Source organism: Habropoda laboriosa, unplaced genomic scaffold (genome assembly GCF_001263275.1).
Source record: "Habropoda laboriosa isolate 0110345459 unplaced genomic scaffold, ASM126327v1 scaffold176, whole genome shotgun sequence".
Lineage (NCBI taxonomy): Eukaryota > Metazoa > Arthropoda > Insecta > Hymenoptera > Apidae > Habropoda > Habropoda laboriosa.
The window spans coordinates 642,559-657,723 of record NW_017100321.1 but is presented as its reverse complement, the minus strand read 5'-3'; the positions used below and the strand labels follow the sequence as shown (position 1 = coordinate 657,723).

Here is a 15,165-nt window from a genome sequence, read left to right as displayed (position 1 = left end):
TTGGAGATCGGTCTGTGGATCGAGATTCCTCAGAATGTCAGGTTTCCACGAGGCGAGAAAAAAATACCCTATACGTGAGCCTTGTAGCAACTTAGATAAGTTTCCTCCTATTTCCTTCGAGCACTCTCCCTCCTCCTCCCACTGCCTGCACTCATCTCTACGAGTGAATTGCGGCTTTAGGTAGGGACTGCGTACTTCATCGATGAGGCCGTGCTGAGGCCATTCTGAGGCCGCGCGCTGAGGCCACACTAAGATTCCTCAGAAGGAGATCCGCTCCCGTGTGTCGCAACGTGCGTAGAAACGGTTTTCGCAACCGAATACGAATATATTAATTTCCATTGGGCTTACACGTGTCCAACAACCTGTCCTTCTCTGTCACTTTTCGTAATAGGTCTCAGTTGATGTTCCAGCAGTCTTTCTCGTCGTAATTAATTAATAACATACTTGGGATCTTTCGACAATCGACATTGTTCTTCTATCAGTGATCATTTGCTTATTTCTACAGAATAATTTGTCGATTCTGAAACAGTGGTTTGAAACGACAGGAAATGCAATAAATAAAAAATGATTACCCAATGCTGTTTGCCTATAAGAACCCGCCAGTCATTTATTGTCATTTACTGCAGCGGTTTGTTGAAAATATTCACCACCTGTTATATCGATATTTTTTATTACCATTTTACTACCTCGTTGTTATCTTGTTATAAAATTAGCCGGGAGTCCAAGAAATAACTTGTAGAATTCCTTCGTTTTACAGTTCAATTTCTCACTTGCTGAACGGGAAGGCAACTTTATCCGGCGTCATCTAGTTCCATGCACCGCGCTCGACAGCCCGCCATAATTATTTCTTCCCGCTTATCTCGATGTGCACGCGCCCTTCGCTTTTGTCTCTACGTTTCTCACGGTTGTGGTTGTTCGATTTCGTGCTTCCTCCTTTGTTCCCCCCGAACTGTCTTCTTTTCTGTTTATTTCGCTCGCTCAAGCTTACGCCGCCATTTTTTAACCGCTCCGCGCGCTTATCCTCTGTCCTTGTTTAATCAAAACGTTTGTACCCATTGGAGGAAAGGGGAAAGAACGATGGCAACGATCGATGAGGCATTTGCGGTTTTCCGCGTAATCTCGGTGTTTTCAGAAAGAAAAAAATATCAATAGGAAGAATAACACGTACCATTGGCACGCTCTGTAATTCACCGTACCGGTTCTTGGTTAATTCTTGTTATTATATCACCTTTCGCGATGGACTCAGAGGCAAAGGTTAACATATTCCTCCACGGTGATGATAATGCAAAAAATGAACGTTCTACGACGGGTTCGTTCAGGTCATCGGAATTTATGCTCTTAGTTTATGATCGCATAATCTATGGCTATAAATTAGCGGATCTGAATAAATTTCTGGATATTGGCCGACTCAAGGTTATGTTTATCCATCGGATATTGCATGATAAAGTTTTTTCTTTTAGATCGTCATGGTGTTTATGAAATATTCAGTCGTTTTTCTTAGCAAAAACATGTTAAAAAGTTTCACCCAAAAAATTAACAAATACTAAACTGAAACGTTTTCTAGACACATTATGTCTAGAAAAATTTGTTATACCAGCTCTGATAGTTGTCAATTTATGCGGAATTCTACACGGTCATTTATTCGATATTAACCAATCAGGTAGTCGAGGAACAAGTTTACACGAGCTTCAAAAACTGGCCTTGACTTCGCACGCAGTTACACGCGGGCCTGTTCCCATAACGGGCACTAACTTTCAACGTAGTCTCTACACGTTATAGTGTAAAACAATCGACACAAAAAAATGCGTCTCTAAAACGTCCTTCCTCGTTTCTAAAAGTGAAACGTTTCAGAGCTGAACGAACGAGCTTAAGAAAAATTCCTCTTCTTTCTTTCAGATTACTGGCCTCGCCGAGGCGGAAGGAGTTAATCAACGAGGGGTGCCCATGCCGAGCGTCAGGAAAAATCAGCTGGAGGGTCTTAGGAGTGCGAGAGGAAAATTCACAGAGGGATCAGCCGCGTGAAATTCAACGAAATAGTCGCTGTGAGCGTTAAAACGCATTCTAGCCTGAAAATGCCATCGAAAACGTGTTCTATGATTATGTCGGGACTGATCCTGCTGGTGTTCGCGGTGGTATCGTTCAGGGAAGTGCAAGGACACGTTGCCTTGACTTTTCCGCGTGCGAGGAAGTACGACTTAGACTTCCTGGACAACGCCAGAACACCTGGCCCTTGTGGAATGCCCCGTGGTGAGTGTTTTACTTTCTAACGTTATTCTAAGTTGAATAAAAGTGCCTGAAAGTGAACGATTGTGTCATTTATTATGTTAAACTTTGAGTGGGAGGTTTATACTAAAGTTACCTGGTGCAATTTGTGGTGGTACTTGAGTAATGAGTGTCATGTGAAGGTGGAGGCTGATATAGAATATAGTATGTGCATTGGTTTCCTTTCTTGGAATTGTGGTGCTGCAATAAACCTCGACCTCCTTGCTGTTAGGCCATTGTGGGACTAATTAGCTACTAATAATTATTTACAAAATAGGATAGTGTGTAATATTTTGATGAGTACAGTCAGTCCAGAATTATACTTAACCATTTAAAGTCCTAGAATATAGCCACGTGCCCTGCTTTTTAAATACACCTGAAACTAACCTAACCGCATGTCAAGATACGAGATAAAGAAGTGACCTTAGTGTATCGAAAGTGATTATTATGCTAACAATATAATCGCCAGGTTATGACACGAATTACCACATGACTCAGTAGGCCACGCATGCATTGACGTATTAACACAACGTATCAAAGATCTCAATCAACTCCTTCATCACGTTACAATCTTTTTAACCATTCTCATCTCGTTCTAACAACGTCCAAAAGCGTCAGACAAATGCGAAAAAAAAAGAAACACTGTATCATCGAAACCAGCTAATGTCCCTTCGCGAACTGGACCTGCTCTTCGTAACCGACGGACCGAAAAGAAGCGTGTCCGCGTCTCTGCGCGTAGAAAGAGCGAAGCTGGCGAAACCTGAAATGGCGCATCGTGCCGCGGCGCAAAAGAACAACGACGATTCCCGTTCGATAATGTTACCGACGGAGCAGGTTCTTCGGATGCTGTGGCCCACCTATGCGTCACACGATCCCACGGGCCAGAAGCTAGCGTGCGTGGAATTTTCGCGGTCATACCAAGGAGTATCACGTTTTGTTGTTGTTGATCGATTGTATAGAACACTGAGAGGTGTAGTGGCGGGGGATGAGAAGAAGGGGCGAGAGGGTTCTATGGGAAAACGACATTACACGAAGATATGTCCCGGTGGGGATAGCCCGCTAGTCTGATTCGAAGCGACTTTCACCGACTCGCACGAAGGGAACTCGAACCTCGGCTGCCCGGCCATTACCTTCCACGTCTTGCCTCTACTCTGCAGCTGCACGTACACGTACCTTTTTTTTTTCTTTCCGCTTCGGGCTCTCTCGCATAGTCGCGGGGAATACGTGAACTTTAGATGTACGCGTGCATCGTCGCTTTTATTGTAGAAGGACGGTGGCAGAAAAAGGATATATTGCAAGTTAAAACATTTACCAACAGCTTTAAGTATTTTATTGGAATTAGATACGAATATGAAGTCTAAAAGTTAATTGCATTATTGCGAAAATTGAAAGTATCAATCATAATGCTTTCAATTCGTTAGCCAACTACCAATACGCCATCTCTTAATTTTTCTATACACCAGAAGTCAATCCGTACATTACTCACGAAGTACAATATGTAACCACTACAGTACCATCGAATACGTAAACCGCTCCCGCGTACGTTACAATGAAAAGAAATCAACACTTCTCGACACATCCCACCTGTATTGCTTGAAGCCAGAAGTAGAAACACATGCACGCATGCGCCAGACTCATGACGACCGGTGTCTCGGATTCTGTCACGTGCAGTAATTCTTTTACGGCTCTTCGAATCAAAGATGTTACCGTGTCGATGTCGCCCCGGCGCGTTCTGCTATAATTTAATCGACAGCTCGACCGCTCGTTCCGTGCAATGGGAACGCGAGCTTTCTTTTCAGGGGGACTGGGAGGGGAAAAAAGGCGGTATATATTCCATAAAAGGCAGGATCGGTTGCGGAACGCGAGCTGTTCTTCGGCCGCTTCCGGAAATTAATTGTACACCGCGCCACTCTCGATTATTTCCGGAACCTACGGTCTCGATGCAATATACACCGTCGTAGATCTATATCTTGGCCCCCAAGTGAATCGAGGATGTGAAACTTCGCGTTGGAATTCGTTTTCATAACGACTGATACGATTTCGCGATACAAATGCGTATCCGTCTTGATGCGCGATTCTTGTTTGCGCAGGTACGTTTTTCTGTAATTAATTTCCGCGATCTATTAACGTTTGACGGAATGATTATCATGTTATGAAATGTAATGGATTTGTCGATGGCACATATATGTAAGAAACGTAATTGAACGAATAGCTACAGATTTGAAAAATGTTTCGAATAGTTTCTTATTTATCTTTCATGGAAGGGAAAGGACATATCCAAACTGCACTCGACATATCCAAACATATTATACAATTCCTCGTATTGCTTAATGTATGAAAGAGGGAAAAAGTAGACATTACAAATAAAGATACGGTTTTACCGTTTCTTTTTCCATTCGATCCGATCTTCATTTTTAAAAAACGAGCGTAGATGAGAGTATCCGCGGCCAAGACTTAGCTGAACTTGCATTTATGCATGTTTCCGGTGATTGTCATAAATTATCGTGTCTCGTTACCGTAATGAATATTAACATTTTCATTGTTCGTAAATTCCCTCGTCTAAATCGATGAGCCTGAGAAATTACGAGTTTCCGTTTCTCGAAGTAATTTAACGCGCGGCGAACGATCGTGAAAATTTGTATAGAATGGTGGCGCGCGCACGCTCGCAACGTTGCATAATATACGTGGCTTTATGTTGCAGGCGATATTAAGACTACCTTACTGTCTGGGAGTAACTTCAACGTCACGTGGCATCTGGCTTATCCTCATCGAGTAAGTAAATATTTTTCATCCTGTATGAACATACCTAATTAAATACAGAAACGAAAGGGATCTAAGCATTAACCGTTGCTTCGTAATCTCGTTAATTCTCTCGTTCACTTTTTTCGCGTTGCAGCAGGACTTTTACTCGGGCGATAATTGAATTCCATTGAATTTCGTTAGCCAATGGTAAAAAAAGAAAGCTGCAGAACCATTGCAGCGAGACCGGTCGGTAATTTCTGTGTAGACGTGCTTTTTAGCTAAACACGTATTAACATCTCTCGAGACTCGAACTGCGCATGCGCGACGTTGCAGAAAAAAGCTTAGGAAATGTATGCAGTTGTTTAAGAGGAAAAAACTATTCCAACGGTTATGTGAGAGGTGAATATAAAATCGTGCCTAGTATTTTATTGTATTTCACGTTATACTTGGACTTTCTCCGATATGGAATTTTTCGCATACATGTCTTCGACACGATGCGAGTCCAACTTCTTATTGTTTATACAGTGTGATACAAAAAAAGGGTTCATAACTGGAGCTATTGTTCACTGATCACGAAGATGTGTAATTAACATTTCTCTGGTGACGCGTCGTTTCATAATAAGATAATGATATGTTATGATAAGTGTGTAGAGTGGAAAGACAGATAATCCATTGTTTCCATACAATACAATAGCTCACGAAGCGAGAAAGTCACTTGCTTGAACTGAAACAAGAAAGTGTTTATAACTTTGAAAATATTAATTTTTCGACCCATTGTTCATTAGGACTTTTTTTCATCATTTGACGAATACTAATCTTGCCATAGAAGTTATGAACCCTTTATTTTTATCACCCTGTATATGTTGATTGCACGGGTTTTGCTTACATGTACGCAACGTGCGTTACGATTCCATTACACCTGTTATTACTTAACTCATTACAGCAGTCCTTCATCGCCAGTGATTCATTAACGATACCCGGTGCCAATTAGCACTCAATATTGTAGTTACTTAACCCATACACTTTAATCTGCAGATGTGATCATGACTCATCTTGTGGGAAACGCATGAAAAGAATTATAAAATACCTTAACAACTTCTTTAACTGTCGAGAGAGAATTCCTGATGCATTAACTATAGAGAGAAATCAAAGATGAAATACACGCGGATCAGGGGTGGGGGAAAAGTTCCGGGAAACGTGTGATGAGTGAAAAAACCGGTCACCCATCCATCCCATGATACACGATCGATGGTAGCTTAACCTCACTAATCACTTAAACATTCACATCCGTATTCCATCATCACTCATAATACAAAACTTTTCCTATTTCTAACCTATACGTACTCCAAGTGTAAATGCTATATTAAAGATAAATCCATCTGTGTAACTTTTCTCAATTTCGATTACGAAAAGTCACGGTAGCAGACGAGAAGCTTAAGGCACGTTCGTAACACCGTGCCACAATGGCAGGCCAGCATAGCCAGAAATTCATATTCTTCACGACGCGTCGCGCAGAGTACCTAAGTCATCGTGAAAGACATCACGAATTTGTCCGCACGTGGTCTATACGAAAGGGAAAGAAAAGAACAGAGGCTGAGGCCGGCCTACGCTTGCACACGTCGTCGCTCAAGGTGACACCCGTTGAATAATTCAGAAGCGAAGCTCGGCATGCGTTCCCGGTGCTTCGTGTACCTTACGTAGATAGGTAGGTCGGAGGAAAGAAGGTGGTAAGGGACATAAGTCGCTTTGCATGTAGACGCGTACATGAGAGAGCAGCTTGTGCTCCGTGGAACACATCGGTATGTCGGGTACCGTAACTCGGCTGTCGCCAATGACTCGGATCGAAGCCAAAGCTCTCGGATCCGTTGCTGGAAACGCAGTTGAGCCGTGAACGGATGGCTGCAGGATAAGTAAAACTCTGTATTATAACCAGCAACTAAGTAAATTCAGGAAAAAGAAAGAAAAATTTACGCAGACTTTTTTTCTTTTCATTTTATTGTATGTATATGATACAATCTTGAGTTGTTGCTAGAATCGTAATAATTATTAATTTGTTATTATTAAATTGAAGTGCCATACCATTAGTTGTTTGTACTTAATAAAATGTGGTTAATTATAGATTATGGAAACTGGTTTTAAGTTTTTTCAATCTTTTTAAAAGCATGAATAAATAGTTTAAGGTTAAATTTTCGAAGTCTACGCCAATGCGCTCTATTTGCTGCAATATGTTTGTATGATAGAATAACATGTTTTATGGAATGTAAATGTACTGGTTCTATACTCGAACAGCTCTAAATTAAAGTAACTTTCAAAATCTGTTTACGATGCGAAGTGAACGTAACTTCAAACTTATCTTCAATTGTAAACTTGATTTCGTATCGTATCGTATAGATTCTCTCTGAACCGTAACAGACTTCATACCAATCTATAATACACGTATTTCGTACACGATCTTCGATATGGTTTCTTTTCCTCAGCGACTGGTTTTAAACAGCTTGACCGTAAAGCTAGATGACTCGCAAATTCTGCACACTAAAATATCTGTGGCACGAGAAAAATTCGACAATAACGCTAGAACCGCTGCAGGTGTGTGCCGTGCGAAGCAGTACCACTTCGCGAGACCGCCTCTTCCCTTTCTCCTTCTCCTTTCGAGTGGCGGCGTAATCGTTGTGCACTGTTGGAAAACATTTCAAACTCTCTCGCGTGAATTTTCGAGGGGACTTTTATTAAAAGTGACGAGCGTCTCCGGTGAATGGATCCCGTTCTGTCAGCCAACGCGTTCCTGTCACTATATTTTATAATATTCCTCCATGATACGTCTTTAACACCTTAGAAAATAATAATAATACCTCAAAAATAAAAAAATAAAAAATTCGTTATGTTCCACGAAAAAAAGACTTATGTGGTTTCCGATCGATGTCGATAAAACGTTATCGACAGAGTTTACAAGTTATGATGACGCGTGGAATGCGGTTAATAATTGGAAAACACGGCACGTAGAAGGAAACGCAATGTTGTCTCTCGACTACGAATTAACTAATAACGGTTCTTTACCTCGGATCTTTCCACAGAGGTGTCGGATTGACATCGACAATCATTAAATTAACGCTCGTGTCATTACGTTGTTACCGGTTGCGAGACGTTGATCTCCCGCGGCGACATCTCTCTCTTCCTATTTCCAATTCGGTGGACGTTTCATAAATATGGTGTTTGTTTCGTAACGGCGGAATCGCGCGAGTCGTACCGACAAAGCGTTAACCAAAGTTGTCTACAATTTATTTCTCTCTCTCGCTTTTTTGTTTTTTTTTTTTTTAGCGTGACCGATCGATCGGAAGGCCAGTTTCTATGTCACGGATCTGCGATAAGCTCGTTCGATACCGCTGCCCGTGCGCGCGATCGATGTCTCAACGTCCTCTTGACCGTTTCTCGCTTCCGATGTGAGCGTAGCGAAAGAAACCGCATGAAAGTTCACTCATTGGAACCAAAACGATTCCGTTTGTGACTTACTTGCAGTTGCAAACGTAACGAGATTAATTCGACTTCGTTAAATGTGTGTAATGCGAATTTGTATTCTGCGGTTTCATTATCGGCCATTTTTTATGACTGATACTTCGAACATTTTGCGATTTTACTGCTTCGAAGATTTGCCGTTAGGCGGGTTAAAAATTCATAATTTAATTAATATTCCATACGTCCTTCTTTTTTAATTTCGTTTTAACCTCGTATGTTTAGGGTGGATTTCGATTGCAAATATTGGACGCTCTTGACAGGCCGTTGGTTGACTTAACCCCTGTGACTAAGAACAGCGAGTTCGTAGAAGATGACGCTACGTGAGTGAAAACAAATGTTGGTCTTTTTCTTTTCGTTTTAGTCACTTTTTTTTAATGTTCAAAAAATGAATCATTGATTTTCAGTGCGCAAGGTTATGCTGTGCAATTACCTCAAAATTTCACGTGTACAGACTGCACGATTCGGCTTCTTCGAGAAGCCGAGGAATGGGGCGCGAGTTATAGATTCTGGTCTTGTGCCGATATCGATGTAAGTATTTAATGTTAAAATTAACAATGAACAAAATTAAACGAATCTATTAGAATAATAATATTCAATAAAATACAATTTCTTTTGTAATGATTCATGCATTTTGAAACAGTCTATAGCGTCCTATATCGCACTTCCTGATACTTCATAATTTATATCCGTTAGATCATCGATAGAAAGGCATACAGAGAGGATTGCAGCGGTCACGGCCGTTATCTGCTGGGTCGGTGTAGATGCGATCGACTGTATCACGGCACAAGGTGCGAATTTAAGGAGGAATGCCTGGACGACTCAGACTGCGGTATTCAGGGCACGTGCATTGACAATGGCGGCACGACCGCACCCATCAAGCACTGCTACTGCAACATCGGTTGGTTCGGGCCGGGTTGTGCGAAGAGTAAGTTTCACCGAACCACGATTTGATGCTTCCTCTAGAAACCAACCAAATTGGAACAATTTTCTTACACCATACTTTCCAAGTCCTTTATGTGTCTTCCAGCTTTAGGTCATACTGCTTAATACAGTATGTAACAAGAGATCTTCCTGTGACTCTGAGTTTTTGCAATCTGAGTCAACTTTTGTTACATACTTATCTAACCTTGAAGCATAAGAAATAAAATAAATTTCAGACAAAAGATGTAATATTTTTTATTAATTATTTTCAGGATCCCCAATTAAAACTATTGACGTAGAATTAGACGCCTACAGTATGAGGAAATTCTCAGACAATTTCACATTCTTTTGGCGTATATTGAAAGAGAGCAAAGAACTCGAGGGCATTATGGTGGTAAATAGTACAACCTGGGTCGGAATTGGCTGGAGACCAAGCGACCTGACTCCACTCTGTCGCTCCTTCCCTGAGATTCAAGAACGTCCAAAGGATGAACCGCTTCCTCAGCCAGAACCAAAAGCGGAACCAGAACCAGAGTCTGAACCAAAAGCTGAACCCAAACCTGAACCCAAACTTGGACCGAAACCTGAACCTGAACCCGAATTTGGAACTGAAAGATCCGGTACTAAGAGAAGATCGGCTAAAGCTCATGATCTTGCTTCATTAGAGTTGACTCCTCCACCAGATGTAGATGTCACTGTACAAACTAGTGTGACTTATCGCGTCAGCACAAAGCAAGGTGCAAATTTTATTAGTATACAGGGCGTCTCACTTATGATGAACATCTAAATTATTTCGGTAAGAAAACATGACTAAAGTAGTTTATGATTAAAAAAAAGGTCCCTCCAAGGTCATCTTTAAGGTCATTCCAAAGTTATCGACATTTTTTTGCATATTAACATGCTTACTTCTCCCTTGTTTCATTATTTTTACATTGGTCAAAATCATTTCAAGGTAACGGCGTCATAGGTCGGTGAACTCGTCTTGAAGTTGGTTGTAATGTAGCATTATAGAAAACAAATGTTAGTATACAAGAATATGTCAATAACTTTGGATTGACCTTCAAGATGATCTTGAGGATTTTTGTTTTATCATCGCCAAATGAACGTTCTCAAATTGTAAACTCTTCTTAATCATTATTTCTAACTTTGAAAAACAGCAGAAATAATTTAGATGTCCATTATAAATGAGACAGCCTGTATATTTTGACTTCTTAAGATTACATGTATGTAATATTAAATGGTGTATTTTATGTTTACATAGGACGTAAGAAGAGGTCACCAGAATCCACAGGAACTTCTGTAAATGGTATGTATTGACATTTAACCCAGGTACAGATAAGAGACCCCACGCTTCCCGTATTGACATAGTAGCAACGTGTAGTGTGCTTCCCAAAGAGTAGTTGAATATTTGGCGTCCCTCCGTTTATTTGAGACCCTACGCACGAGGTGGTGGTCCGTAAGAAACAAGCAGTAGGTAGTTGGCACGACGATCGATGCTTTGTTGCACAGGGGAACCCGTCGCCGAGCCGAGCACTATCGACAGCACCAACACCACGCCTGAACCAGAACCCAAATCCGAACCTGAACCTACTTCAGAACCAGAGCCCAAATCTGAACCTGAATCAAGCACAGAACCAGAACCTAAATCTGAACCTGAACCCAGTTCAATACCAGAACCCAAATCTGAACCTGAACCCAGTTCAATACCAGAACCCAAATCTGAACCTGAACCAGTATCCAATGCGGAAGCCATCTTGGCCTCTAAACCAAAGCCAAAATCCCATCCTGAACCAAGGTCCAGTGCAGAGCCAAAGTCTGAACCTGAACCCAAGTCTGAACCAGAACCTAGTTCAGAGCCTGAACCCAAGTCTGAACCGGAACCCAGTTCAGAACCGGAACCTAAGTCTGAGTCAGAACCTAGTTCAGAGCCGGAGCCGAAATCTAAACCAGAACCTAGTTCAGAACCGGAACCCAGTTCCGAGCCAGAGCCAAAGTCAGAGCCGGAGCCAAAGTCTAAGCCAACCGTGGAACCAGAGCCAATTTCAGGCCTTAAGTCGAGCGCAACAAAAGGTAACAGAAGCTGATGAGGCAATTCGACGCTTGTTTTTCCCTTGATTATTACTGCACGGGCTTTTGATTTGTACGGAGTTAATATTGGTCAGAGTGATTCACACCTATGCATATTCTTGAGTTTGAATTAATGCTGTTCAAGATTATTTTGAAACACTGCACATTTTAGATGACTCCATTAATTTAATTGTATTTTATCATTGACAAAAATTAATAGTGAAAATAACGAAGATACTTTGAATACTTTTATAAGGGTGTGAAAACTTTGACAATTTAGTCAAAAAGAATTTTGCTGATTTAATATGAAGATATAGATAAAATACTTGGTAAAATAGTAGTTTCCGTAGTATATAAACAATAATTTCAATTAAATTAGTAACCATTCACATAATCAGTAGCATTGATACTAACATATTACACATATTACTAAATGGAATAGGTAGGATGTTAATATTTGTACTTTTGAATTATATTTATCTTAGTACTAGCTTCCTTTTCTTGCTTCCGCATAACGACCCAATAACTTCCATGTAAGTGCACATGCACTTCAATCAAACACTGTAAAATGAAACTCCACCCACTGTTTTGTACATTTTGTGATAAATGTTTGTGACTATTGTACATTAGATTAAAAATTTAAATCATGCAACAAGGAACTTCATCATATCATGCAATATCTCAAGTTCATCATATCATATATTAAAAATCAGGACACAGTCTGTAGATCATTTTAATCTAACATCACATTTCATGATCAAAGCAATCTTACCTGGAACACATAAATACACACCAAAACACGACTTCAACCCCATGGACTGCACCGACATTATAATTGGATCAGCGAGAGGAAATAGTCACAGAATTGGTGATTATTACACCAGAGACAGGTCGACGCCAAGAAAAGACGAATATTGGGGTGGAAGAGACACTTTAACCGCTGCCATGGGTTTTGAGCGCGATGGCGTAACAACAATACTCTTTAGAAGGAAGTTGGTAGCGAACGAGCCAACTGATCACGAAATTATCGATGCTAACATGCAAGTAATATGGGCTAAGGGTCAAGAACCTGGAAACTATGTTCATCATCCACCAAGTGGCATTGAGAAGGCCAAGGTCAATGTGAAAGACTTCTACAAAGCTGACGAGCTCAAGTATCACGGACATGGAGCACAGAGGGGAGCATTGACGCTTAATTTCTTTGGTAGGTCAACGAAGAAATGTTTGTCGACAAAGTATATTATTATTAATAACCTTCTAAGGTTAATCTTTGGAAATCTTTGGTATTAAGTAGAGTTTTATCAATATCTTCAGATGAAAAGAAGAGGCAAGAGATGACGAATGGCGAAGGTGATGCAGCGATGCCAGTTTCAACCTGTAGTGGCGAGTGGCATTATCCAAAACATTGTATATCTGAAAATGATACCTGTGAATATTCCATTCAATGGACATATAAGAGTCGAAAGGATCAATTGTCCTTCGTTATTTCTACTACCAACACAAATACTTGGACTGGCGTTGGATTCTCCGACGATGAAAAAATGGTATGCGTCAACCGCAAAATAACATATCCCGTTTTAATCAATTCAATGGAGGCTAATATAAAATCAATTGGCCACTCAAAATTATCGAGTACTAGATCCACCATTATGACATTATAATACTCCTCCTTTCATTCAATCAGTAAAAATCAATTTTATCCACAAACTCTGACGAGAGAAGTAGTTCAAGATAGATTCTCCTCTTTGTTATTAGTCGCAAACAGATGCGGTGTTGGGCTGGGTCGACGACAAATCGGGTCGAGCTTTCCTCATGGACACTTGGATCAGCGGATATAATGCCCCGTTGCTCGATCCATCTCAAGATATCTACAACACAGGCGGCAGTAAAGTGGATGGTGTAACGACGCTCAAGTTCTCGAGGAAACGGATAACAAAGGACAATAGGGATCTGTCTTTCACGGACGATCGCTGCTTGTACATGATGTATCCAGTTAAGGGTGGTATTTTCAACGCTGTTAGCAAGAAGATACGTAAACACGACGCCGTGCCCGTTGTTTCCTCTGAAAGGATATGCATAAAGTCTTGTGGTCTGGAAGGTTGGTCTTTTGTTATGGTACATTTTATGATCATAGACTGTATACATTCTAGAAGAACTTTTTTTTGTACATGTTCAGAGTAATTCTGAATGGTTGGAATTAGTTAACAACTCATTTTTAAGTGAAGATAGTAAATAACAAGAGAATATAAAAAAAGAACTTGTTACATTCTTGCAGAAATGGAGGATGTTACAACACCAACACCTCCAAGGTTACATTACGACGTGGAAGTGAAACTGGTAAATCTGGGTGATGGTTTTATGGCGCCTACTCCTGGTACACCTGATTTTGAAGTAATTTCGAACACGATTTCCGACAGCTTTGGCCCAGTGCTTGATAAACTACCGGGTTATTACCAAATCCGTCTCAATGAGTTACAGAAGTCAGTATTTGTACAATGCTTAATTTTTTTACATTTGAATATATTAGTAAATCTGTTTGATTCGTTATGTTTAGGAATGATGAGCAAAACGGTGTTATCGCGCGCATGGATTTGATCTTAGATAAAAACGAAGTGAAAGGTAGATCGTTAAAACCTCTGGATACTAGTACAGCCGCAGAAAAAGCGTTAAAAGAGGCATTGGTTAGCGGAAAAGTCGGTGCACTGAGTGTGGATCCACAGTATTTGATCGTCAGAGCTCCACGAGGTATATGAAAAATATTTTTAACGTTGAATTTTTAAAAAAGATTAATACGACTTTCAAGAACCATTCGAAATATCTTCCAATTGTTGTGCGTCTATTTAAACATTTAACATCAAAACAATTCCCGCCCCGAACATAACCAATAATTTATACAACTTCTTAAGTTTTTCTGTAATGTCGTGTTTAATTCGATACCATGCCTTTCCCCTCGGACATTCGAAGGGAACGCTATCATTACAACAAACTTAACAAAGCGAGTTTATTATTAGTGACAAGCTAACAACCTGTTCATGTATATCTCTAGCTCCATACAGTACGTATATTCGTATCGTAATTAAGTGTATTAAGTAATATATAAGGCATCGATCCAAGTTCGGTCAACAGTAAATGACTTGGGTGGTGGAGGAGACGCAGATGAGGGATCGTCATTTACCTCAGACCTGTTCCTCGACGCGACGAAGCTGTACATCCTCGTTGGGTGCGTTGCTGCGTTGCTTGCCCTCGCTCTACTACAAGCAAGCTGTACTCTCTACAGATCGTCGAAGAGGCGAGCGACAAAGGTACCATACATCACCTACAGTTATACATATATATATGTATTAATTTTTATACATTTTTTCTCCCTTTTATTTTATTGTAATTTCTTTGTTTTGTTACTTTCTGTTCGCGTCCTAATTACTTCTCTCTTTTTGTATCGTGTGTGCATCTAACTGTGTTTGTAAAACGTCTTAGCGCTGTGGTATAGCCTAAAGCAGTGCTGGTTCTCAACCTGTGTATGCGCATCGGTGTCTATAAGTAAACCTGTTTGCTACTTCGATTCTTGGACCTATCGGTAGAGTCTTCTAACATTTACAAGACTCCAATTGTGATTTGCAGTAGCAAAAATCATTAGTTCTTTAGAATTCTGTTTAATTAGTTTAG

General features: G+C 40.5%; 1 protein-coding gene across 2 annotated transcripts in view; it reads left to right on the top strand.

Annotated features, from left to right (window-relative positions):
• Positions 1-15,165, top strand: part of LOC108574336 — a 21,373-nt gene that overhangs the window by 3,085 nt on the left and 3,123 nt on the right. For both annotated transcript variants that reach the window (XM_017936907.1, XM_017936908.1), the window contains exons 2-15: positions 1,897-2,247; positions 4,964-5,034; positions 8,737-8,834; positions 8,919-9,042; positions 9,208-9,439; positions 9,708-10,172; positions 10,697-10,741; positions 10,945-11,505; positions 12,266-12,706; positions 12,817-13,046; positions 13,258-13,600; positions 13,778-13,982; positions 14,057-14,247; positions 14,629-14,804. In XM_017936907.1, coding sequence (XP_017792396.1) covers positions 2,073-2,247; positions 4,964-5,034; positions 8,737-8,834; positions 8,919-9,042; positions 9,208-9,439; positions 9,708-10,172; positions 10,697-10,741; positions 10,945-11,505; positions 12,266-12,706; positions 12,817-13,046; positions 13,258-13,600; positions 13,778-13,982; positions 14,057-14,247; positions 14,629-14,804 — 3,357 coding nt within the window. In that variant the 5' untranslated portion in view covers positions 1,897-2,072. The remainder of the gene's footprint in view (positions 1-1,896; positions 2,248-4,963; positions 5,035-8,736; positions 8,835-8,918; positions 9,043-9,207; positions 9,440-9,707; positions 10,173-10,696; positions 10,742-10,944; positions 11,506-12,265; positions 12,707-12,816; positions 13,047-13,257; positions 13,601-13,777; positions 13,983-14,056; positions 14,248-14,628; positions 14,805-15,165) is intronic.